Source organism: Peromyscus leucopus, chromosome 18, assembly GCF_004664715.2.
Source record: "Peromyscus leucopus breed LL Stock chromosome 18, UCI_PerLeu_2.1, whole genome shotgun sequence".
NCBI classification, from domain to species: domain Eukaryota; kingdom Metazoa; phylum Chordata; class Mammalia; order Rodentia; family Cricetidae; genus Peromyscus; species Peromyscus leucopus.
In genome coordinates, this window is record NC_051078.1 from 10,240,827 (window position 1) to 10,265,525 (window position 24,699).

Consider the following 24,699-nt stretch of genomic DNA (forward strand, 5'->3'; position numbering starts at 1 on the left):
AAGGATTGAACTCGGGACCTTGGAAGAACAGCCAGTGCTCTTAACCTCTGAGTCACCTCTCCAGCCCAAGATGCGACACTTTTTATCAGTGAAAATAAGTGAATATGGAATCATGTTTTCCTTTTTGTATGACGTTCTCAGTATCCCAAACCTTAAGAAATCAGTACTTCTTTAAATTTCCTGCCTTCTGTTTTAATATATTATTTTTATTTACATGTCAACAGTCCATTAAAAGGGGTAGGGCTAGCACTTGTTGGAACTCCCGATGAAACTACTTGCCTCTTGGCCTTAGTCCCACGTTAGAACTGTTTGCCAACATTCCTAATCAGTCTCGTCCACCTTCTATTTGAGTGACGGACTTGACAGTTTCAAACTTTCTGGTTCAAGGTTCCGTCATCCTCACATACTAGAGCTGACTGCATATTTCACCGAGATGGAGAAGCTTTGCCTGGTTCATCCATATATGAGCAACGGGACGTTTTTCGACAGACTACAGTGTGCAGTAAGTCGCAGACTATCATTCTCTCAGGTCCTTTGGCCAGCTAAAGCGAGGGGGCGGGGGGGGGGGAGAAAGGGGGGTAAAAGGGAGCCGTTGACACTGGAGGGAGCTGAGAGGTGAGGTGGGAGCACACACATCAGGGGGATATTCAGGATTGGTTCCGCAGGGGAGCAGAGGACCTCTCAGGTAAACACATGTGTTACCAGGTTCTGTGTAACATTGGCAAATATATATACATATGCGCGTGCGTGCGTGCGTGCGTGCGTGCGTGCGTGTGTGTGTGTGTGTGTGTGTGTGTGTGTGTGTGTGTGTGTTTATAACAAGTCTCAACTTCTCTTAGCATGTGGTATTTAGGTGGACACAGGGCTGGGCCAGCCAAACCCAGGGTCTTATGCATGCTAAGCAAGGATTCTCAGCCCACTGACTACAGTTTGACTAAACTAATGTTAAAAATTGTTGGGTATTTCCCCAGACTAGTGGTTCTCCACCTTCCTAATGCTGTGACCCTTTAATACAGTTCCTTATGCTGTGCTGACCCCCAACCATAAAATTATTTTGTTGCAATTTCATAACTGTAATTTTGTTACTGTTATGAATCATCATATCTGTAAATATCTGATAGGCAGGATACCTGATATGTGAACCCTGTGGGGGTCACAACCCACAGGTTGAGAACCACTGCCCTAAAACCATAGAGGAAAGCTCATTTGGAATTTAAATAGGTTGTAGCAAACTGAAATGTTGATTCACCTCTCACTCCACCTTGCCATGGCTGCTGTGGGAGGATGTACCCAAATAGTGGATATGCAGGTAATTTGCACTAAGAAAATACAACTAAACCTCTCTCTCTCTCTCTCTCTCTCTCTCTCTCTCTCTCTCTCTCTCTCTGTCTCTCTCTCTCTCTCTGTCTCTGTCTCTCTCTCTCTCTCTCTCTCTGTCTCTCTCTCTCTCTCTGTCTCTGTCTCTCTCTCTCTCTCTCTCTCTCTCTCTCTCTCTCTCTCTCTCTCTCTCCCTGTGTGTGTGTGTGTCTGTCTCTGTCTCCTTTTCTCTCTGTGTCTCTGTCTGTCTGTCTGCCTCTCTCTCTCCTCTCTCTCTCTCTCTTTCTGTGTGTATGTGTCTGTCTGTCTCCTTTTCTCTGTGTCTGTGTCTCTCTCTCTGTCTCTGTCTGTCTGCCTGCCTCGTGTGTGTGTGTGTGTGTGTGTGTGTGTGTGTGTGTGTGTGTGTGTCTGTCTCTGTCTCCTTCTCTCTCTGTGTCTGTGTCTGTGTTTCTCTGTCTTGCTGTCTCTGTCTGTCTGCCTCTGTGTGTGTGTGTGTCTGTCTGTCTGTCTCTGTCTTCTCTCTGTGTCTGTGTCTCTGTCTGTCTGTCTGTCTGCCTCTCTCCTCTCTCTCCTCTCTCTGTCTCTGTCTCTTTCCCCTCTCCCTCTCTCTCTCCCCCCTCTGTGTGTGTGTGTGTCTGTCTGTCTCTGTCTCTCTGTCTGTCTGCTGTCTCTCTTTGTGTCTCTGTCTCTGTCTCTCTCCCCTCCCCTCTGTCTGTCTGTCTGTCTGTCTCTGTCTCTCTGTCTGTCTGCTGTCTCTCTCTGTGTCTCTCTCTCCTCTCTCTAGGATAACACGGCCCCACTTCCCTGGCACGTTCGAATCAGTGTATTAATAGGAATAGCCAAAGCCATCCGATACTTGCACAACACTCAGCCATGCTCAGTCATCTGTGGCAATATTTCCAGGTAAGTGATCTGGGGACCTCAGGTTCCACCTGTGCCCCTTCCGGCACCTCAGGTGAGTGACTCAAACATCCTGTCCTCTTCGGTCAGCACTCTTCCCGGAACGTATACGAGTGCAATGCGAACTCGAATCTAAGTATTACAATTCTGACGGTGTTTTTTCTTTTCTCGATGAAAATGTGTTTGCCAGATTTCTAAAAACCGCAATGGTATCGCCAAGGGGAGACGTTATATTTATTACCTTTGTGAATTACTGTTGAATAACTTTGTGTGTTTTACGGGTCATGCTGGATAGCCAGATGTGAAGTTGAACCTCTGTTATTCTCCCAACCCCCACCCCTTAACTGAAGTTTAACGAAAGGATGCACGGCGTACACAGGGATTCCCAGGAGGGCAACGGGAGTGAAGCAAACTGAGTTTGGGGTTCTGGAGTCACCAGTGTCTTATTCATTACACTGAGCCTCTCCTCACAACCCCAGGCCTCTCCTTGTCATTCTGTGATGAACCAACATGATTGTTGCCTTTGAGACACAAGAAAACTAGAAGCAGTATTTATTTTCTATCTTCTGTCTCTAGCTACACACACACACACACACACACACACACACAAATACACCCCCCACAAACATATACACATACACAAACACACACACACAAGTACATCCATCCCCCCACAAAATATACACATACACAGACACGCATATACATTCACACACATACACACAAACACACACACCCATACATTCACAAACACATCCATAAACACACACAAACACACACCCATACACATACACACACACACATACACACACACACACACACACACACACACACAAATAAAAATACACCAAAACAAAAAAACATTCAGAGTGGTCACCAGCTGCAAAATCCGTTGATGATTTTCTCCTGGTGCCCCGTGTTGAACTCATCCTGAAGACCCTGGCCACACCTTTGCTGAACGCCAGGGTCAGCTGTATTTGAAGGCTGCTGCTGCCTCTTCCGGACCATTTCCTAGTATCTTGAAGGGTCTTAGCGCACTTTTAACATAAGCAGAAGAGGAGTGGGTGGCTCATTGTTCTGGAGAAATGAACAAGAAACAGCTCTAAATTTCTCCTTGGTCCTGGAAGGCTGGGAGAACTGCCAAGAGATGCCTGCTCCTTCCATGATGTGGAACGACTTTAGCTGCCCGCAGCTTCTCAGAGTCTGAGCAAAACCAACAGACCCTCACAGGCCCCGGATACGGAGGACAGTGATGGTCCCAGGGGTCAGTGGAACCCGTGCAGTCCATTCCACATGGCTGAGAAGCCATCCCAACCTAAAATCATCTCTCGCCCACCCAGATTATAACCACTAATTAATGCAGGAGATGCTCAAAGAGTGTATTACTGAGTGAGAGCAGTGTTTAGACTCTTGCTGTATACCTTCTTCCTCTGGTTTAAAGTAAGCACTAGCTTATTTTAAACCTCACATGGTAAAACATCAATGATTGGTGGTGTTGGTTGTTTTTGCCCTTTACTCTTTTGGGGGGCCCTTTTGGGGGACCCACCACCCAGTTCCCAAATAAATCACACATGGAGGCTTATTTTTACTTATAAATGCCTGGCCTTAGCTTGGCTTGTTTCTTGCCAGCTTTTCTTAACTTTAAATTATCCCAGCTACCTTTTGCCTCTGGGCTTTTTCCTTTTCTTACTTCTTAATATCTTACTTTCACTCTTACTCTGTGGCTGGCTGTGTGGCTGGTTCCTAGCATCCTCCTCTCCTTGTTCTCTTGCTCTTCTTTTCCTCCCAGATTTCTCCTATTTATTCCTTCTGTCCGCCAGCCCCACCTATCCTTTCTCCTGCCTTGCTATTGGATGTTTGGCTCTTTACTAGACCATCAGGTGTCTTAGGCAGGCAAAGTCACACAGCTTCACAGAGTTAAACAAATGCAGCATAAAAGAATGCAACACATCTTTGCATCATTAAAAAAATGAATGTCCCACAGCATAAACAAGTGCAACACATCTTTAAAATAATATTCTATAACAATTGGTTCCCTTTGTGTGGTTCAATTCATCAGTCCCTGCCCTGAAAGCAGGGTTTGAAGAACAGATAGGAAAGGAGTTCTTGACAGGAGAGAGGAACACGGGCAGCCATAAACTGGGGCGAAGGTGGCATCAGTGTGGGGAGGGCAACAGATGCAGGCTCCCCCACTTTCCGAGGCTTCTTTCACATAACGCTAGGTGAGGTGACTAGGGTGTGCCTCTCCAGTGCCTCCCTATACTGTGGGACAGTCTGCGCAATTTCATAAGACTTTGTGTCTGGATAATAGAGCTATAGCTTAGGCATAGACTACCTGCCTGGCATGTGAGGGGCTGTGAGCTCAATCTCTAGGACTCCAAAAGAAGAAAAGAAGAAAAGGAACCAAATCTATGGGTAGAGAAAAGGAGAGGGCCAGAATTTAGCAGGCGGAGAGGTCGTCAGAGTATCGTGGCTGTTGCAACCCCAACCGACATCATGGAAAAGCTGCCGACGCTGTGATGGTTTTTCAAAGCTGCCAGAACATCAGGCGGGGCATGCTGGTGCCTGCACCATGGCTTGTCCTGGAGCAGGGATATCACGGGAGTGCAGCATCTCTCTTCTACCGTGCCCAGTTCCAGGTGGGGACTCGGTTGTGCTGTTGCGAGCCAGCATCAGCTAGCCCTCCATGCCAGGGAGCAAGAGCATGCCTGGGAGCTGGGCAGTAATGATGGGCGCACAGAGCATAGCTACAGAGGAAGAGTCGGCCTGAGAGAGATCTAAAAAGGAGAACCAGGAATGGTGGTGGTTTTTTTTTTTTTTTTAATACCATCCTTCTCTGTCCTCTCACCTTCTAGCTCAGGCTTCCCGATGTTTAAATCAGGAAGACCATAGCAACCAGAACTTCCTCTTAAACTGTGACTTCCAGGGGGACTGCCTACCTTCTCTAAGGTAGCCTCAGTTTTTCTCTCTGAAAAAGGCTAATAATAGATGAGTAGTTTTGCCTCTTAGGGTTAAATTATGTCAGGTATCTGGGTGCTGAGGAGAGCACACGCTCATCAAATGCTGACTCCCTCGGTACCTGGTTCAGCAGTGGCAGAGGCTGGGTGATGTGATGGACAGTCAATATTCTTGCTCATCACTCTCCTACACACTTCCATGGTCAATTCATTGTTTGAAAAGCAGACTTGCAAACAAGTTCTGCTTCTGGAAGAATCACTCATGTCTTACTACGTGTTGGTTGAACACCTTGGGAGTCAGATTCTTTTTTTGGTCCATGTCTGTTGTGTGTAAAGCATAATGGAGACCACAGTGGGAAGCCATCTTTTCCTATAAAGTTCAGCTGATTAGAGAGATAGCTGAAACACACACACACACACACACACACCACATTAATAGATACCCAGTGTATGGCTGACTGAATTAGAGTTGGAGTTAAAGAATGCCAAGCCAAGTCCTAGAGGGAGTGTGGTGTTTTTTTGTTTGTTTTTTTTTTTTTTTCAGACTGATTGAAAACATTGAGGGAAAATACTCCTGGTGGAGGCAGTAAATTTGTTCAAGGGATAAAAGCAAAGAACTGCCACCACATGTATAACAAAAGAAAAGGAAGGGAAGAAAGGAAGGAAGAGGGGAGGGAGGGAGGAAGAGAGGAAGGGAGGAAAGGAAGAAAGGAATGGAGGGAGGGAGGAGGGAGGAGACTGGAGAAGGACAGATGAAGTTTGAAAATAAAATAAAATGAGATGACAAGAAAAGAGAATGTGATGGCCAAGGGATTGATGGGGCTTGAGGGTAGGTAACTAGATTGGAGACCTAGGTTTGATAAGGTAAACTCAATGGAGAGACGGAGGCTTGTCTTGAGGACACGAGGGAGTGGAAAGATCCTGGAGTCTCTTCAATGGTCTCAGAACGTAACAGGAAGCCAGTGCTTCCAAGGCAATAGCCCAGGTACTTGCCTAGCTGTGCAGAACTATAAAGTCACTTAATAGCCCAGCTAGACAGAATCCTCGGGAGGTAATAGACAGACGGTGATAAGAGAGCAAAGTGTCGAGGACGAGGTGATACTTGAGCTGGAAATACAGCCAATCACATATTTACTTTTTAGTTGGGGAAGGGGCTGATGGCTGTTCCCTACCTGGCTGTTATCATTTGGATTTTAAGTATAGGTGAAAGAGCCTAGCAGCGTGGTAACTCATCCTAGCACTCGGGAAGTCAAGTCAGGAAGATCGCTATGGGTTTGGAGCTAACATGAGCTGCAGAATGAGATCCTCCTCAACACCTACCCCAGTCAGGCATTGGTGGTGCATGCCTTTAATTCCAGCATTCTGGAGGCAGAGGCAGGCAGGCGGATCTCTGTGAGTTTGAGGACAGCCTGGTCTACAAACCTAGGACAGCCAGGACTGTCCTCAGAGAAACCCTGTCTCAAAAAAGCAAGCAAGCAAACAAATAAACAAAACCACCTCCCTCAAAAAGAAATACCTCTCAAAGGCTCCTATATTGAAGGTGTGGTCCCTACCGTGGCCCGATTAGTAGATGTTGGGACATTTAGGAAGTGGACTCTGGTACAGGAAGTTAGGTCCTTGTGAGCATCTCCTGGAAGGGGATATTAGGTCCCTGGTCCTTTCTTTCAGTCTTCGCTTCTCAGCCACCATGGGGAGAGCAGATCGTTTCCACTGCACTTTCATACAATGATGTATTTTCCTGCCACGGGCCCAAAGTCATGGGACCGACCAACCGTGGACTGAAACCGTGAGTCAGAGTAAATCTTTCACTCTTTTCAAATGGTTTCTCTCGGGTATTTTGTGAGGGAGACAAAACTGACTGCCGTGATTGGTTTTTCGGAGTCTGAGGATTCAAATGTAGCCCATCCATAGACGGCACCTGCAGGGGTCTCTACCACCACCACGGCCAGCACGGTGACAACCCACTGGAGGCAGTTTGGTTCAACATGACTAAGTAGTTGGTATTGGTTCAAGCTGCAGGAATCTGACCCGGAGTAGTTTATTTTAGGCATATTTAAGTACAGAGCAATTCGGTAAAAACTGTCCTGGTGATAATTAACTCGATCTTGGGTGCACAATAAAGCTTACATAAATCTTCCCGAGGAACTAGAGGAACAAAGAAAGCTAAATCAAGATCAGACGTGACTACCTTAAAACACGTAAAAGTATACATCACGTCTTCTATTAAGATGGACTCTATAGATGGACTAAGAAAGCAAGCTCATAATAAAGGTCTGGGCAAGGATCTAGTACACTCTCCTGCCACACAGACAGTGCAAAAGTCACCAGGTTATTAATCACATCGGCTCCAAGCCTTCTGGGAGGATAACAGGTTATGTATCCCTTCCTTTGAAGAAATGACCACGTGTGTTTAACATTCCGGGTTCCCCTAGTGCTGATCTGTGTGCACAAGGCCCTCCGGTTCTCCTACGCGCACGCGTGCGCGCACACACAAGCATGTGTCCAAGAGTGAAATTCCAGGGCTGTGGACATGCATTTGGGGAACCATGCTTTCACATGGTTTCGTCACTGTCCCTGCCTGTTCCAGCACAAACCAAGCCCCTACAATAGCCACCGACTCACAGCCTTTCTGCTGAACTGCCAGCATAGATATCAGTTAGTGCCAACATCAGTCATAGGCATCTCCCTCTTAGTGGTGTGCACACCCGCTATCTAGGAATTGGAACAAGGCCAGTTCGGTCCATTGAGGCCACCCAATGCCTGTCAGATGGTAACAGCATCTGTGGAAGGAGTCTCAGCCAAATGTGAGTTGGCTGACCTCGGTCACCTTCCTGCACCTCTGAAGGAAACCCTTCCCTTCACTCGGAATGTAGACCTTCCTGATTCTTAGCCCATTGCTCTTTGGAGGGTCGAAAGTCACTATGTCTCCTGTCCTTGCCATTCAGTTTGAGCAGTCATAATTAGGAAAGACAGCTTCGAGCAGGGGAGCCCTGTGTGTTCCTGACAGTTGGCTCAAAGATCTGTGTCGAGCAGTATCATTTTCCACAAGGAAATCGAGACTGCATTTTTGCCAGAGGAGTGAAAAATGGACAGTCTCCGCCGTTTTGTGTATTGAACTTCAGACTGGTGGGTCACAGACTTTACTGGAGACTCTCAACATTAATTAATATTAGTAGCATGAAGCAACCTGGCAGGTTGTGTATGAAGTGAGATTGGATAGAAAAAGCCAAACCAAAGTATTATGGAGCACACAGTTATAGCACTGTAGAAATGTAAATTATTATTTTTTTTTAAATATTGGAAGTGTAACACACCAAAATATCAACTAAGATTTATCACTATGGCTTATTTTTGTAATGGCTATGATTTTCTTCCATTTCATCTTTAAAAAAAAAAACATACTTAAGCTAAGACTAAAAAAGACATTTAGTTTTTGTCCAAGCTTTATATGACTATTAAGATAGACATTAAAAAGTACCTGTCTGGTATAAAGTGACCTTCTGGGTGTTCCATAACCATTCTTGAAGGCCTATAATGTGGATAGAAGGAATAAAAGGGAAAATATTTTGCCCTTTAAGGTCAATTCAGTCTCAAGGGTCTGTGGATCATCTCTCAAAATGTCCTGTATCCTTGCCGAATCACTTGTCCTCTTCTTATTCAGGTAGGCCATGGAGACCCCACTTGTAGACTTTCACTGGTGTCTGCGTTACAGAGAGGAGGGTCAACACAGAGGACATGACCTTAAGGCTTCCCAACAAGCCACTGCAAGCAAAGCCTTTGACTGGCTCCCACCTAGATGTAACAACTGGTATCCAGATCACCAGAAGAGCCAGAGGTTGTTCACAGGCCTCATTGACTCCTGTGGACCAATTCTTAACTCACCTTGACCGAAAAAAAATAATTCTGGCCATCTGAATGGTCTTAAACACCCAATTAGGAGAGTATAATCAAAGATAAAATGATTGATTTTTTTCTTTAACTGTCTAGGAAATTACACTCCCCAGACATTAGGCTTAAGGCTGTAGGGCATGTTCCTTAGACAGCTATTCCTCATTGATGATATCTTTCTTGATAAGAAAAATGCTGCTCAGATGGATGATATCACAACCATGGCTCAACTCAACACTCAGCATCTGCCTGAAGGGAAGATAGACAGATCCACTGTTGTTTTAACTTAAAACTCAAACGATGGTTAAATTTCTTCTCTCTGTCTCCCTCTCTAGAGGCCATCTGCAAGGGACCTCATGCTATGATTTTTAAAATTCTTGAGAATGAAGATTTTGAGGGTCAGGGTCATGGTTCAGCATTAGAACTTTCATCTAGGATCCCCAACACCCAACCCCCCAAAAAATGAAGATCATGAAGTCATTGTTCAGCAGCCTTGTGTCCACTCCTTTGGTTTAAATGAAATAGAGTGATGTCCACTTGGTCCTTCAGAAGAAAGCAAGGATGGTGGTGTAGGCAGGACCCAGGACATCCTTGTTCAAACTCATGGTCTGCCTCAGACTACCTGGTCATTTTCCCCACTTCCACATCTAGTCCCAGCCAAGCTGACTTTTTACTTTCTATTTCTTTCCATTTTTAAAACTGTCTACCTTTGTTCTATGCTCTGCTCACAAACCTAGAGATTATGAAAGAAGAACGGTGTGACTCTATCTTCTTCTAAATCCTGGCTTGGTTTTGTCCTCCGTTTCTGCACCATGGGGACTTCAGACAGGTTGAGAGTGGCACCTCTATCCTTCTGCCTACCCTGGAGCCACCCTCAAGAACAGCTCTGAAATGCCCTTGTTCTACAAACTCTCTCCCTATGCTTTTCTATGTTCGTCCCCTTTTCGCAGCCACTCAGTGATCTCATTGTTCCTGCCTCTTGTCCCTGGTCCAGAGTGTGGCCGTTCAGAACACCTATCTCTTCCACCTCTTTCTAGTAGTGTGACTTTGGGATAGTTTCTTAGTTCATTGATGCTTTGTCTCCTTGCTCTCTGGAACTAGGCAAGATACCAGTCCACTGCCTCGGAGGGTTCTGAGGATGAGGTGAGTTACTAAGTGGAAAGGGCAGCCCAGAGCCTGGCAGAAACTGTCATTATAGTCTACCCATGGGAGACTCATGTCTTCAATGTCCTAAGTGCTCCCGTCTGACTCATCTTGGACTCTGGCTTTCCGGGAGGATGCTCAACTCCCTGAGAGGGGCTCAGTTATCAGAAACTCTTGTACGTTGACTTAAAACCTTGTGACTGAGCCTTTAGGTTCACACACATGTGCACACGCATGCACACACACACACACACACACACACACAGACAGAGAGAGAAGGAACAGTTAATTTTTTCTCTTTATCATCAACAGATTTTAATTTTATGTTCATATAGCTGAATGAAAGATTTTTTTTCACTTAAGTGTTGTAAACCAAAGCAGCATCCAGCATGGAAATGAGAGGTCTAAGGTTTAGTCCTGGTTCTACTATTTAGCTGTTTTGCAAATAATAAGTCAAAGAAATAGGGTGCTACAGCAACCATGACAAATAAGTTTTATTTCATATTCTACCTTTGATTGATTAGCAATGGCTATCCAAGTACAGGGTAAAAAGAGCACTCTTAGCTGAGTGCTTTTGGAACTTATTAATGGTGTCTGTCAGTAATATGGGAGGATGTGGGACAGTATTTGGGTCATATATTTGCCTTTCCCATGCTCAGTAATCTAAAACTACTTGAGGGTTTCAAAACCCCTTGAGGAAATGATTATATAAATAAATGTTTGGTGTCTTCTATAAGCTCAGAATTATGATTATGCAAACAACACTAGGTGGGCTCCATTAAGTACCAAATGCTATATTATAGGCATCCAGTAGGAACTTAGAAGCAGGAGGCACACTGGGCTTCAGAGAGATACAGTGAGAACATCATGGCAGAAATAATTCCAGTGGCCCACAGAGGATCTGGATGAAAATAGGAGGAGGCCATCTGAGGGGAGAGGCACAAAGGTCACCCCGAGACAGTTATATGCAGTTAGTTTTTTTTTTTTTTTTACTCTTTGTTCTTTTCTCTTCAGGGACCCACTACCCAGCTCCCAAATAAATACACAGAGGTTTATTCTTACTTCTGAATGCCCGGCCCTAGCCAGCTTTTCTTAACTAAATTATCCCGTCTTCCTTTTACCTCTGGGCTTTTACCTTTTTCTATTCTATATACCTTTCTTTCCTTCTTGCTCTGTGACTGGCTGTGTGGCTGGCCCCTGGCATCCTCCTCTCCTCCTTTTCTCACTCCGTCCTTTTCTTGTTCTCACCTCCATTTATTCTCCCTGACTGGCAGCCACACCTATATCTTCTCCTCTCTAGCTATTGGCTGTTCAGCTCTTCATTAGACCAACCAGGTGTTTTAGGCAGGCAAAGCAACACAGCTTCACAGAGTTAAACAAATGCAACATGAAGGAATGCAACACATCTTTGCACCATTAAACAAATGTTCCATAGCATAGAAGAATGTAACACATCTCCAACTGATATTCCACGACAAGCTTCTCCAATGGCGTTGGTAAATACTTACCCGTGAAGGATAGTGGATAGGCTGCAGGAGGATTATGGAGTTCAGTCAAAGCCAAGGACTAGGTCTCATATACACTCCCATGGAAACACTTGTTAACCCTCCAGGATCCTAAGGGTGGGGTGTGATCATTGTCATGTCTGGCTGACAAGAGAAAAACAGAGACTCAGCAAGGTCTGTCACTTGCCTGTCACATGGCTACAGATGAAAGGGGAGGTGCCCTTCCATGTCTGTGTATTCCCAATAACCATGCTCTTATTAGGGAATTCAAAGGCCTGGGATTACCAGGGGCCAGTTGGCTTCATCAACAGATACAGGCATTGAGAAACGTTGACGTCAGAGTCTTGAGGAGATAGCAGTAGGCAGCTTGCTTTGGGGGAGAGAGTAGGTCTGAACAGCTACCCTGTCAATCTGGCTTGTTCCAGCAGAGAGAGTAAGTGTCTTTCTAAGAAGGACGCTGTCTAGCGCACAGCTGAGCAACACCCACAGAAGGAAGCAAAGCCCACATTTCAGAGGTATTTTCAGCTAGTCTGGTGGTTCATTTAGCCCAAAAATATCTTAGTAATTTGAACTCTTCAAGAGAATGTTATAAAAACAAAACTCACTACCAGATGGTGGGAGTTGAGAAGGAAAGGTTCTAAAGAAAGAATCCGGAGTGTGGTCTACAGCCTTGGCAGAAGACTCGTGTTCTCCTTTGGGAGATGAGGATGTTTTTTAATTACAGGATCTCATAAAAGCATTTGAAAGTGACAACCTTGATATTTCCATCCATCCCTTAGCAGCCTTCATCGTTTTTCACGTATATAGACAAGTTTAAGTTCAAATGCATTTCACCGGCAGCATTTTTTCATCCCAGACAGATATTCATCCCTGCTATTGGCTCCAAATCAAGGACATAAACTTAGTGAGTGTTTCTAAGGAGTCCTATAAATGCAGGTCCTAGGCTGGTATTGCATCTGTAAAACAGGCTTCTGTCTTGGAGGAAGGAAGAAGGTTAGACACCAATGTTTGAAAAAACGGAAACTGGTCAGAGACACACGATGGAGTGAGTGAGTGAATGAGCGAGGGAGTGAGAGCGTACATGGCATTTCTCATGGGAAGGTCTGTAGTGTGGACGGGGTCTGGCTGGGTGGATAGACAGCCATATGTTGGTCTGTCAGCCTTCAGGATACCCTTGCTTGAGGATTCAGTCTCTTTGCCTTTATCTCAATCTTCCTGGCCAAGTCAGCTGATGGCTGCAGACTTGTCCAGGCTGGAATTTGGCTTGGTGTTTAATAGGACATCTAGGTCTGTGGAAAATGGAGGATCTGCTTGATGGATTGATTCTTCAACCCTCTTACTCCTCCCCTTCATCCTTTTCAAATAACTACCTTAATCTTCCAGAAACATCTTAGATAAAAGTGATTTTCCTCAGACTTTCATCATGTTTACCTTTCCTCCTTCATGATCTCCAGATATGTTCATTAGTTTCCTAAAGGGTGCCAGAAATAGATATTGCATACATCAGAATTTCTCTTAACAATTCTTGTTGCCAACACTGTCTTTAGGTACCGAGGTGGTTTGAAGGAGAAATGTTCCCATAGTCTTGGGTGTGGATCACTAGGTTCCCAGTTAGTGATGCAGATATTTTTGCTGGAGGAAGTATGCCACTGGGGTGGGTTTTGAGACTATATCGCTTTACCCTACTTCCGGTTTTGTCTCTCTGCTTTGTGTTTGTGATGGAGATGCGGTCTCTCAACTTCCTGCTTCTGCCTCTAAGCCTGCTCCTTACTGCCTCTCCAATGACAGCCTCTTATCACTCTGGAATCGTAGGCCAAAACCAACTCTTTCTTTCATAAGTAGCTTATTATGGTCAAGGTGTTTTGTCAAAGCAACATGAAAGTAACCAATACAAGCACCAGCACTCATTAATTTATTTGTGTACATGTGTACATTCAGGTACAAGAAATAACAGGAAAATTTTCCTCCCTCATTGTCTTCAATCACCTAGAAATATTATTTTAGTTAAATGTGTCAAGGACTTCTCTGAAAGTAATCTAGAACTCAACTGATTCCTGGGAAATTAATTAACCTCTCTGGGTGTTAGGTTTCCAGCACCACTCTGTAATCCTCTGTTTCACTGTTACTCAAGGAGGGTCCTTGACTACTTCCTGAGACACTACGCTGCACATCTTGGGATGTGAGGTATGGTAATGGATAGAATGGACAATGGCCAGTGTATACCATTCAAGGTGCATTTTGAGGTCTTCTCTATCTCTAAGTCAGCTGGCATCTTCTTACCCAGCAAACACCATCAGATCTACGTGGAAACTGAGGCCCCCGGGGTAGTTCAGTCCAAGCCCTCAAGTTGTGCATCTAAAGGAGCAGCCCTGGGCCTTGGTGCAGGAGGCCAAGACTCACACACCCGTAAAGCACAAACAAACTTTCATTTATTTTTCTAAGACCTCCACAATGCAATGTCTGATGCAGCCATGTCTGATGGGAAGGGCAAAGGTCATAAAGCCAGCGCAGCTGCTTGACAAAGATCCAGCCAAGCTGAGCTGCATGATGGCCTCCATGCCACTTTTGGTTTTGATTTCCACCTGTTGCATACTTGAGGGGACTTTTAATATTTGTATAATTTGAGGATTAATTGGATTGATGGAAAATTTCTTATGAATCATTTATGACTTCTCTGAGGAGTACTGCTTCTAAGCTTATCCAGGAAAGTCCTGAACATACTACCCCGCTCGCTTTTAGGGAGATGTCCTTGTCTACTTGAAGCTCTACCTTACACCTTGGAGGTTGTGACACACATATAGAAGCCAGAGGTCTCTTTCTGAGGCTGTGAGACATTCTTGAAACATCTGTCCCTGTACTTACTCAGGAACGAGATAATCAAAACAAAGTAAACTTTAAAGGTCTCCAAGATTCGGTGGCCGAGAGGAGTTGGCCACAGATCAGATTACAAGCCTCTTCCTACTGTACACTCAAGTCGATTACATGACCTATACAGCAATAAAGTTAGATTAGCTGAAGTTGCCTTGCCCTACACAAGGACTTATATTGATGAGCACAGAGTGGTGTGGAAAGATGATGAAAGGATGAGCTGTCAGGACCTCCCTTTCTTAGAAAAGTTGGCTTGTGCAGAACCAGGGTTGTGTCATGTGACCAAGGAGCAAAAGAAGGCCAGGATTGGACATAAACACATTCTATAAAGATATAAATTATAAACATTGAATTGTGCCAGAAACTGAATAATAATTGCAGTGGCTTTGGCTTAAAGATTTTTCTTGGGCACTCTGACCATTAAGAGTTAATAATACACTGCTCTGCACATGGCAGTCTGCCCAGGTTGGCTTGGAGGTTTTCTTTCTGTCTAGCATCCTCGAAGCCACAAAAAGCTGGCAGCCTGAGAATGAGCTATAAATGCCTCTAGATTCTTAAAAGTTGGGGTTGTAGGGTTGATGAGTAAAAATGATTATAAAAGATAACTGTTTATCAATGATGACTAAACTTGAGGGAAAATGATTGTAAAAGATAACTCTGTTCTGTCATGGTTTATCAATGATGATTAAACTTATGACTCCAGATGGAAAAGAGAAAGAGTTAAACAGATGTCTGGAAACAAAAATGGCATGATCTGTGTTTTGGAACACCATGCTTCCTGAATTCTGTCTAAACAATGAAGTATTCTAGCTGCTGGTCAGTCAGGATACAAGACTGATGCCACCATCTTGGCCTGGCTCACTGCTTCCCTCGCCTACTTCTTGCCTCTGATCAGGAACCTGTCAATCAAGGGGGCCCACCCCGAGCAGGGAAACACAGTTTGGGACTTGTACCATCCTTAGGTTGGAACCCATAGGTGCTCTTGTGCCAAGTCTTGTGAGAGTCTACAACTCTCCCAGAAACCGGTGAGTCTGGGAAAACTGGATTTTGCCACATCTGAGGGCAGGCAGGCCATCTGGGGAGGGGGGTCTTGGGGTCATAATTACCATGACATGGACAGTACATGTCATTTGTGCAAGGGTTTTGTGGTGAAAGAGTTATCTTTGCAAGTGGGGTCAAGGAGTGCCACAAAAATTATACTACAAAACAGACCTCACACAGAGATTTATTGAGGAGGTGGGGGTGTGTGGAAAATGGTTGCCTTTGAGTGGAGACAGAAAAAAAGAGAGAGAGAGCGACTAGGCCATGGTGAAGGACTTTATAAGGGGTACGGAGCATGCACAATGGTGAAGACATTGTGAGGCTGTAGGCACTGAGTCATTGAAGGCAGGGAGGAACCTGTTTCTGGAATGGGTGGTTCTTAGTTGACTAAAACTGTGGCCTTAGGATGCCTTCCAGAAGCTCTTGGATCTTCATGTCTGGGTGGAATCCCCACCTTTCCTAAGGGTGGCCAGGCATTCGACTGAGGCTAAAATAAGCCCCTTTAAATATATGCAACGTCTTTAAAGATCTGTGCTCATCCACTGTTGGAATTCCTGGCCCACTTGCCCAGCTACATGACTGTGCCTGCATTGTTCAGATGCTTAGCCATTCCAGGGTTTTATGTCCTACATAATGGGTGTGCTGCATGGCCGTGCAATCTATGCGCATGCAGGGCTGTGGCGCAGCTCCGTAAGCCCATGTGCGCATGTGCAGGGGAATGCATTAAAAAGCAGGTCACAGACTCCTCCCCTCCTCCTCCTCTCCCTCCCTCTCCCTGCACATGTCTTCCACAGGCCTGATCACATTCTCTTCTGTCCCTCCCTTCTCCTAATAAAACTCCAAGAGTGGATTTTGCCGTGCCTCATGGCTCTCCTCGCAAGGTAACAGCACCGCTTAATGAAGAATGTTTCGCCACCGCATAAAACCAACACACACAACCCTCGTGCTTAAATTCAAACTCCGCATTTTAATCTGTAGACATCATCTTCGTGTTTAAGGCCTAACAGTTTCAACTAAACTAGGAAACTTACTGATGAGCCAGGAAAGCTGGTTCTCACTATAAAATATTGTTTGGGGGATCTGGTCCCTCCAAAAAAAAAAAAAAAAAGCATCATGGAAACTTTTCTTAGTACAGATATGAAGTCAGTACCCTTGCATGGTACCAATTCACCATATAGAATTGCCCCCATGCCCTCAGTCAGAGAGCCTTCTATTTTAAGAATGATTGGAGGGGCTGGAGAGATGGCTCAGCAGTTAAGAGCATCTTCCAGAGGCCCTGAGTTCAATTCCCAACAACCACATGGTGGCTCCCAACCATCCACAATGAGATCTGGTGCCCTCTTCTGGCCTGCAAACATGCATGTAGGCAGAACACTGTATACATAATAAATAAGTAAATCTTAAAAAAAGAAGAAGAAGAAGAAGAATGATTTGACGTCACCCTGGCCTCTCGGTTATAGCAAATACCCTTAGGTTAAAGAGAAGGCAAAAGATGGCAGAAACGAGATAGGGCGCGTGGACCAGACCTGCTTCCCTGTCTGCCTCTTTCGTGCCCATCATTACCAGCAAGCTGCCCTTTTGCGTTGTATTGCTACGATTTCTCGTGTAGTTTTCATTTTGTCCGTCCGCTCTCACCCCGCAGAATAAACTTACTCTGTTGACCCGTGTGGGTGGCTGAAGGCACTTTGTGTTTGAAGATTCCATTTAAGGCTGGAGCAGGGGGAAGGAATTAGAGGAGAAAATGATTGTCGAAGGGCCTTTTGCAATTCCCACTCTCTCCCAAAACCGAGCCTTCTGCTCCCTCAGCTCCCGTTAACCTTTATTTAGAACCAAATAAATCACTCGTTTCAAAATTTATGCTCCGTGCCGAGGTCTGCTGGTGAGAACTTGCCTTTCCACTAGATGCCATTATTCAACGTGTGAGTGCAGGGTCCTCAGATCATCCTGTCTGACTGGTGACCTCTCACTGACCCCATGTCCTCAGTGGGTTTATTGGGCAACAGGGTTTGTGGTCGCCCAGCTCACCTCTGCCTACCTCTCGCAGTCACGTGACTCACCAGTCGCTGTCAGCTTCTACTTGTTTTACAGCAGATTGAGTAAATGGCTGAGATTATGGATTTCTTTATTATTCTCGCTGTCATCACCCCTCCCTGTCCCCTACCATGTTTTCTATGTATAAAACAAACAAACAAACAAACAAAAACTCTAGGGATTCGTTCCTATGTGTTGTTTAGATTCAGCTTAAGCTTGGGCATTCTCAAGGCCCTAACATAGCAATCAGGATATCATGCCTTCTGGAGAACTGGGTTGGAGAAAGACATTGAAGATGGGGTGTTCAGGGTTTTTCAGACTCCTTCTGTGCAAGCAGGGTAGTAGAAACGGGAAGGGCAGTGACTCATGATGACAGTGGATATTAGAGTTTGCTGGGCACTTCCGGAAGGGTTCCACTGCCTTATGTCTTGGAACACGGAACTGGACAGGGACATGTGGATAGCCTCGAAGACAGTGTATGAGAAAAAGACATACTTCCAAGAGAAGAGGCAAGCTGGGGCAGGAAAAAAGGTCAGTAGCTCCAACAATTTGCCATGCAGAGTTGGGGCTTTTATGTCACGGGGATTGGGCTTTCTAACTTATTTGCATACAGTGGGCTTTCTTGGGCATGGTCTGCTACATGGAATTCTACACACAGCTTCCTGCATCACATGTCCCCTCAGCATCTTAAATCTCCACCTAGGAGTGTGCATTTTAGTATTATAATGAGCCATAGGACACCTTCAGACACACGGGAGTGTCTCTGTGTCTGGGACTGTGCCAGGGACTTACTTGGCATTGGGTAGGGGATTTCTACCCTTCCCCCTTCCTGGTTGGTTTCTTTCATATTCGAATTTTGCAGCCTTTGACCAAGGCCTTCCAGATCTCACTCTCTGCCCTTTCTGCCTTACGCAAGTGCTACTGGGAGAATTGGAGACTGGTTTTGCCCCCCTTCATCTCCTGCCCAGCTGGCAAACTCCTGCTTTCCTATTTCCCCCAAATTGTAAAAGCATCAGGGCAGGTCCAGAAACCTCAGATTTGAGCAAGTGATGTGTGCCACTACAGGGGATTTCATGGTGTTTTCCTGCCTAGTGCCTAAGAGAAGGTAGGACCTGACTTGTCTGTTATGCATCCTCAGAGGATGCTCAACGCTGTTCTGGGTGAGAAAATGAAAGAATGGATGAGGAATGGCATAGAGTTGGGCCATGTGAAACACAGGAAGGCTCTGGCAGCCGCTGGATACTTGAGGAAAGACAGGCGGGGAGAGAGTTAAGGACTGTGGTCATTGACACAAATCTTGGGGACACAGCCCCTGGCTTGTTCTCCCATGGATGAAAAGATCACACCAAACAGACGGGGCGTAAGGTTGGCTCTTCACTCTTTACAGTTTGTTTCCTACTCTGTGGAGGGAAAAGTCAAAGTTTAAAACATGTTTTTATCCTTAAAGGAACCTGGGATGTCAACTTGGTCCTAGACGAAGTCTGGATTGAGATCTTAGTTACGAAGATGGAACTAATGCGCTCAAATACTTGACATAGGAATGAATCTCCACATAGCCTCTGACCTGTCTCTTTTGCTGGAGGATCTCAATTCAGAACTGGCCCTGCCTGTTTGTGTACTCATTCTGGGACAGCAGAGACCTTTGGGACATTTGTACGATGCAGTGTTTGTTCAGGCTTAAGAACGCAGTGGCTGCCACCACATTTAATAACAGTGCACACAATCTCTATCCCTTGACATTTCTACTTAGCTGCTTAAAACCAAGCCCATGGTCTCACTAAGAAGAGCAGAAGCAAGCTGCTGTACTTACCTTTACTTCATCCTGTTGACACAGCGTCCATACGTGTCTCAAATTCTGAAATAGCCACTATGCATGCGTCAGATTTTTATTTTAGGCTTCATAAAATTTATGTTTATACGTTAATATTTTTTATTTTATTTTACGTGCACTAGTGTTTTGCCTGCATGTATATCTGTGTGAGGGTGTTAGGTCACCTAGAACTGGAGTTACAGGCAGTTATGAGCCGCCATGTGGGTGCTGGGAATTGAACCCTGGTCCTCTGGAAGAGCAGTCAGTGCTCTTAACTGCTGAGCCATGTCTCCAGCCCATGTGTGTACTTTAAGAAAAACTTTAGAATGCCCACTCACTCGTTCACAGATATTTATGTTTGGCTTCATCTTATCAGTGTTCTGGATTTAATCAGCCACATTGTATTTCACTAAATGTCTTTGTGATATCTTGTCCTGTTTGTCTTTGACCACACTTTTAGTGCAAACATACTTCTGGATGATCAGTTCCAACCCAGACTAACTGATTTTGCCATGGCACACTTCCGACCCCACCTAGAACATCAGAATTCTACCATGAATATGACGGGCAGCGGCAGGAAACATCTGTGGTACATGCCAGAAGAGTACATCAGACAGGGAAGACTTTCCGTCAAAACCGATGTCTACAGCTTTGGAATTGTGAGTGCCATCTATTGGTTAGCTAAGGAAGAGAATTCACTGCCAAGATGGCGCCCAATCCTTGGGGGGTTCCCAACCTGTGGGTCGTGACCCCTCTGGAGTCAAAGAACCCTTTCATAGGGGTCGCATATCAGATATCCTCCATATGAGATATTTACATTATGATCCATATCAGTGAGAAAATTACAGTTATGAAGTAGCAACAAAATAATATTATGGTTGGGGGTCAGCACAGCATGAGGAACTGTATTAAAGGGTCACAGCGTTAGGAAGGTTGAGACCCACTGGCTCAGAGGAAACATCTTAAGAGTTTTAACTTTTATACCTACTGATTTTCCGTTACTCATTATCTGATACATTAATTTTCCATAATCTATGAAGTAATAAAATACAAGGGCATTAGTTAGAATTAAATCCATTACCATGATAAGCAGTTTAAACTCATGTTGTACGTGTTTTCAACCTCTGTAGCTGACTTTGTGTATGTTCCTTGCAGGTGATCATGGAGGCTTTGACAGGCTGTCAAGTGGTGCTGGATGACCCTAAACACGTTCAGCTGGTGAGAACTGCCCACATGCCGGCACTCGCTTGCCAATTAGTTGTCTGTTAGATGGTGTTCCATGAAATAAGTTTATCTTCTCTTCCTAGCGGGATCTCCTCATGGAACTGATGGAGAAGAGAGGTCTTGATGCGTGCCTCTCGTTTCTAGACAGGAAAATACACCCCTGTCCTCGGAACTTCTCTGCCAGGCTCTTCTCTCTGGCTGGCCAGTGTGCGGCAACTCGGGCCAAGTTAAGACCAACAATGGATGAAGTAAGATATACCGGGTTTTATTTATAAATGAGTCGTGGAAAATCCAAGTCGGATCAACTGTGCATCTAAGTCAATTTTTAATTAGACAAATTCAGCCCCCCACGGAGAATTCTAGCCTAATAGATAAACTTTCTAGCTTAAAATGAACACCTTACACTACTGCTACTACCCCTGTGGAAGGCATTACTAGGTAGAACCAGATTATTCTAAAAAAAAAAATATTGATGCCTTTAATCCCAGCACTCAGGAGGCAGAGGCAGGTGGATCTCAGTGAGTTCGAGGCCAGCATCATCTACAAAGCAGATTCCACGACAACCAGAAATGTTACACAGAGAAACTCTGTCTCAAAAAACCAATATATATATATATATATATATATATATACATATATATATATATATATATGTATATATATATACATACACACACATATAAAATATGTGACCAGCAAAGTAACTTAGTAGGTAAAAAATGTGTCTGCCCTGCAAGCCTGGCGACCTGAGTTTGATCCCTGGAACTCACAGAAAGAACAAGGTGTCTCCTACCTTCACATACTCTCCTCAACATACGCCCACCACCATCACCAATAATACATTTAAAAAAAATTAAATCTAATGAAACGTAGTTTGAAGGGGAAATTTTATTCAACACTCATTATGCTGTCCGACCCATTAAAAAGCACACATTGGTTTCCATTGTTTTAAAATGCACTCATTTGTCATAGCTATAATCCATTCATTTGTAGGCCAATACTAACTCAATGGCCATTTCGGATGTGTATTTTGGGGGATGCACAGCAGTCAAGACTTGGTGACTGTCCTCAAGCTTGCTGTGCACAGAAGTCCGATCAATAGACACGGTACTTCGACCCTGTAGACAGGTGTGGTGAGAGTCAGAATCCTAGGATGACTGGGAAGGGCAGAGTCAGATTAAAGTGAGGTCCCAGCCTATGCCAACCAGGAGGTCCTTGCTGAAGGTCACCGCTTAGCTGTGATCTGGAGAATGGGTAAGGTGTAGGCATCAGTACGGATGGAGGGACATCCTCAGAAGAGGCCATCTGCACGCCTGACTCAGAGGACATCACCCTTAGCTGTAAGACTTTGGGCAGTCCCGCATCATGGAGATGAGGGGAGGTGAAGGAGAGCTGGTGTGGTTAACACTACAGAAGCTTCCCTATCCTTGGAGGTGGGTTTTATGCCGAGTCTACTGGAGAGCTGTGGGAGATCTGAACGAGGACTTGGTCTAATCATAGTGTAAGAACCCTGGCCTGGGATCCAGGGAAACATAGAGGAGGCCTGATGTGACTCTCAGCATAGAATCCTGTCCCAGCAAGGATCCATCAGTGGTGTTATAGGACAAAGATCCAGGAGGTTGAAGGAACAGCACCAAAGCTTCGTCTTTTTAGATAGTTGTATGGGTTTTCTCTTGATCCTCAGCTTTACCTATAAAAACCAGGATAATGCCATTTATGAAGATGAAATATATTAAAAAAAAACACTTCATAAGTGTTCGAGCTATCTGTATTTTTAGAGAGGGAGAATGAGAATGGATATATTAAGTCAGTGGTTTTCAAATCTGGCTGCATATCCAAATCTTGTGTGAAGCTATTTAAATACCTTGGGTCCCCATTGATGACATGCTCTTGGTTGCGGACAAGAGAGCTATATTTTTAGAAAGCTCCCCTTTTTGATCCTGGCATTTGAGAACTAGAGGTCCCAGTGCCCTTGATATATACTCCATGAGAATCCTCTACTTTCTGTGGTTGAAAACGCACCAAGACTCATCTGACAGCTCAGAGTAAGATGATGGCCAGTTCATGCCTTAGGTCAGGTTTCTTAATAGTCTATAGTTTCTTTTATACCTTCCTTCAAGTTGCTTGATGTCGCCCTTGAAATAAAGGGCCTTCTCTGATATCTAATATCTTTTCTAATTCAAAATTCTAGGTTGGCACTTACTTTATTATTTTTTTTGTTTTACTTATTTAATTTCCTAGTTATGGAAATGAGAGGCTATTCATTACTAGGTAGAGAGGCAAATGTAAAAAGGAATGTCACTCAAGCTTCTCTCCATGTTTCTTTCCTTGCTAATCAGGTCCTGAACGCTCTAGAGAGCACGCAGCCTAGCTTGTATTTTGCAGAAGACCCTCCCACGTCCCTGAAGTCCTTCAGATGCCCGTCTCCTCTGTTCATGGATAATGTTCCGAGTATTCCAGTAGAAGATGATGAAAACCAGAACAACCACCCAACGCCTCAAGACAAAGCTTTGAGGACAGATAGAGTGACTCAGAAAATCCCTTTTGAGTGCAGCCAGTCTGAGGTCACCTTTCTGGGCTTGGACAGACACCCAGGAGGCAAGAGAAGTGAAGCTGCTTGCAGTGTGCCCAGTTCTTCTTGTGAAGAATGTTGTCCATCAGAACTTGCAACAGCATCCCAGGACTTAAGGCCTACTGAGATCACTTTGGGCTCCTCTTGGGAAGTGCCAGGCCAGTCTTGTGGGAGCAAGACAATGGAGAAGAGGTGCCCCTCTGGACTCTTCTGCAGTGAGTATGAACAGTCCAAAAAGCAGTGAATTCGCCAAAAGATAAAGAGAAAAAAAAGTAAATGTCACTGAAGGCACCTGAGTGAAGAATGTCACCATGAAAGGATCTGAGCTCCTGGAGTAAGGCCAAGAGAATCACTGATGGCAAATTTGAGTTGTGCAGATAAACAGCCGGGCAGTTCTGTCCCTTTCTTTCCAATCCTCCAAACAGAATGACTTAAAGAAATGTGTTATCAGGGTGATGTAGGTGGACTTTTCTGTCATACCAGCCACTCCCAAATAATCACACAGAAACTTAATATTAATTATAAATGATTGGTCGATAGCTCAGGCTTGTTACTAGCTAACTCTTACATTTTAAATTAACCTATATTTCTTATGTGCTCTCTATCACATGACTATACCTTCTTTCAACACAGCACATTCATCTTGCTTCTCTCTGCATCTGCTCAAGATTCCTGAGACTCAACCCTTTTTCTTCCCAGCATCCTTTGTCCTGCTTATACCAACTGCCTAGCTACCGGCCAGTCAGCTTTTTTTTTTTTTTTATTAAACCAATCAGAAGGAGCCTTGGCAAAGACACATCTTCACAGCGTACAAAAAGATGATTCCATAACAGGGTGACTGCTTCTCAGTCAAACCCAAGCTAAATTAGAGCCATTTGGAGTTATTCAGGATCCTGGGTTCCGACAATCAAATCCTAGCAAAGAGTGGCAGGATCCCAGTGAGTCCTCCGTGTTGGTAAACCGGGAACCACCCACATTCCAGAACCAAGTACATCCCTCACACCACCTTCAGCAACTCAGTGCTCCCAGCCATGTCATTACCAACCCCAAATGCAACAACACATTTCTACTGTCACCTAGGGTCCCATGTTCTCTCTGTGCACATGAGCCATATCCTTCATAAAGCCCTAACCTTCATCACCTACCTCCTTCTTTTCCATCCTCACTCAGAGGAGGCCTTTTGTATTGTCCCCACTACCCTGCCCCTGCCTCCAATAAATCTCTTCCATGAGGTCTGTTGCATGGTGTGACTTTGTGGCATCCCTTGGTCCTCTGATCACTGCAGAAAATAACAACAACAAAACTTATACACTCAGTGTCCATCTTTCTACCAGGGTCAGTCCATTGGATTCCATTGGCTTCCCTTGGTCATAGGAAATGCTGGACATGTTGTAGGCAATGTCCAATTTGTAAATATTAATGGATGCCTTTTCAAAGAATTGT

General features: G+C 44.7%; 1 protein-coding gene across 2 annotated transcripts in view; it reads left to right on the forward strand.

Annotated features, from left to right (window-relative positions):
- Positions 1-24,487, forward strand: part of Irak3 (interleukin 1 receptor associated kinase 3) — a 58,651-nt gene extending 34,164 nt beyond the window's left edge. For both annotated transcript variants that reach the window (XM_028869610.2, XM_037196737.1), the window contains exons 7-12: positions 388-502; positions 2,102-2,220; positions 19,921-20,119; positions 20,616-20,678; positions 20,768-20,932; positions 23,024-24,487. In XM_028869610.2, coding sequence (XP_028725443.1) covers positions 388-502; positions 2,102-2,220; positions 19,921-20,119; positions 20,616-20,678; positions 20,768-20,932; positions 23,024-23,500 — 1,138 coding nt within the window. In that variant the 3' untranslated portion in view covers positions 23,501-24,487. The remainder of the gene's footprint in view (positions 1-387; positions 503-2,101; positions 2,221-19,920; positions 20,120-20,615; positions 20,679-20,767; positions 20,933-23,023) is intronic.
- The last annotated feature ends 212 nt before the right edge of the window (positions 24,488-24,699 follow it).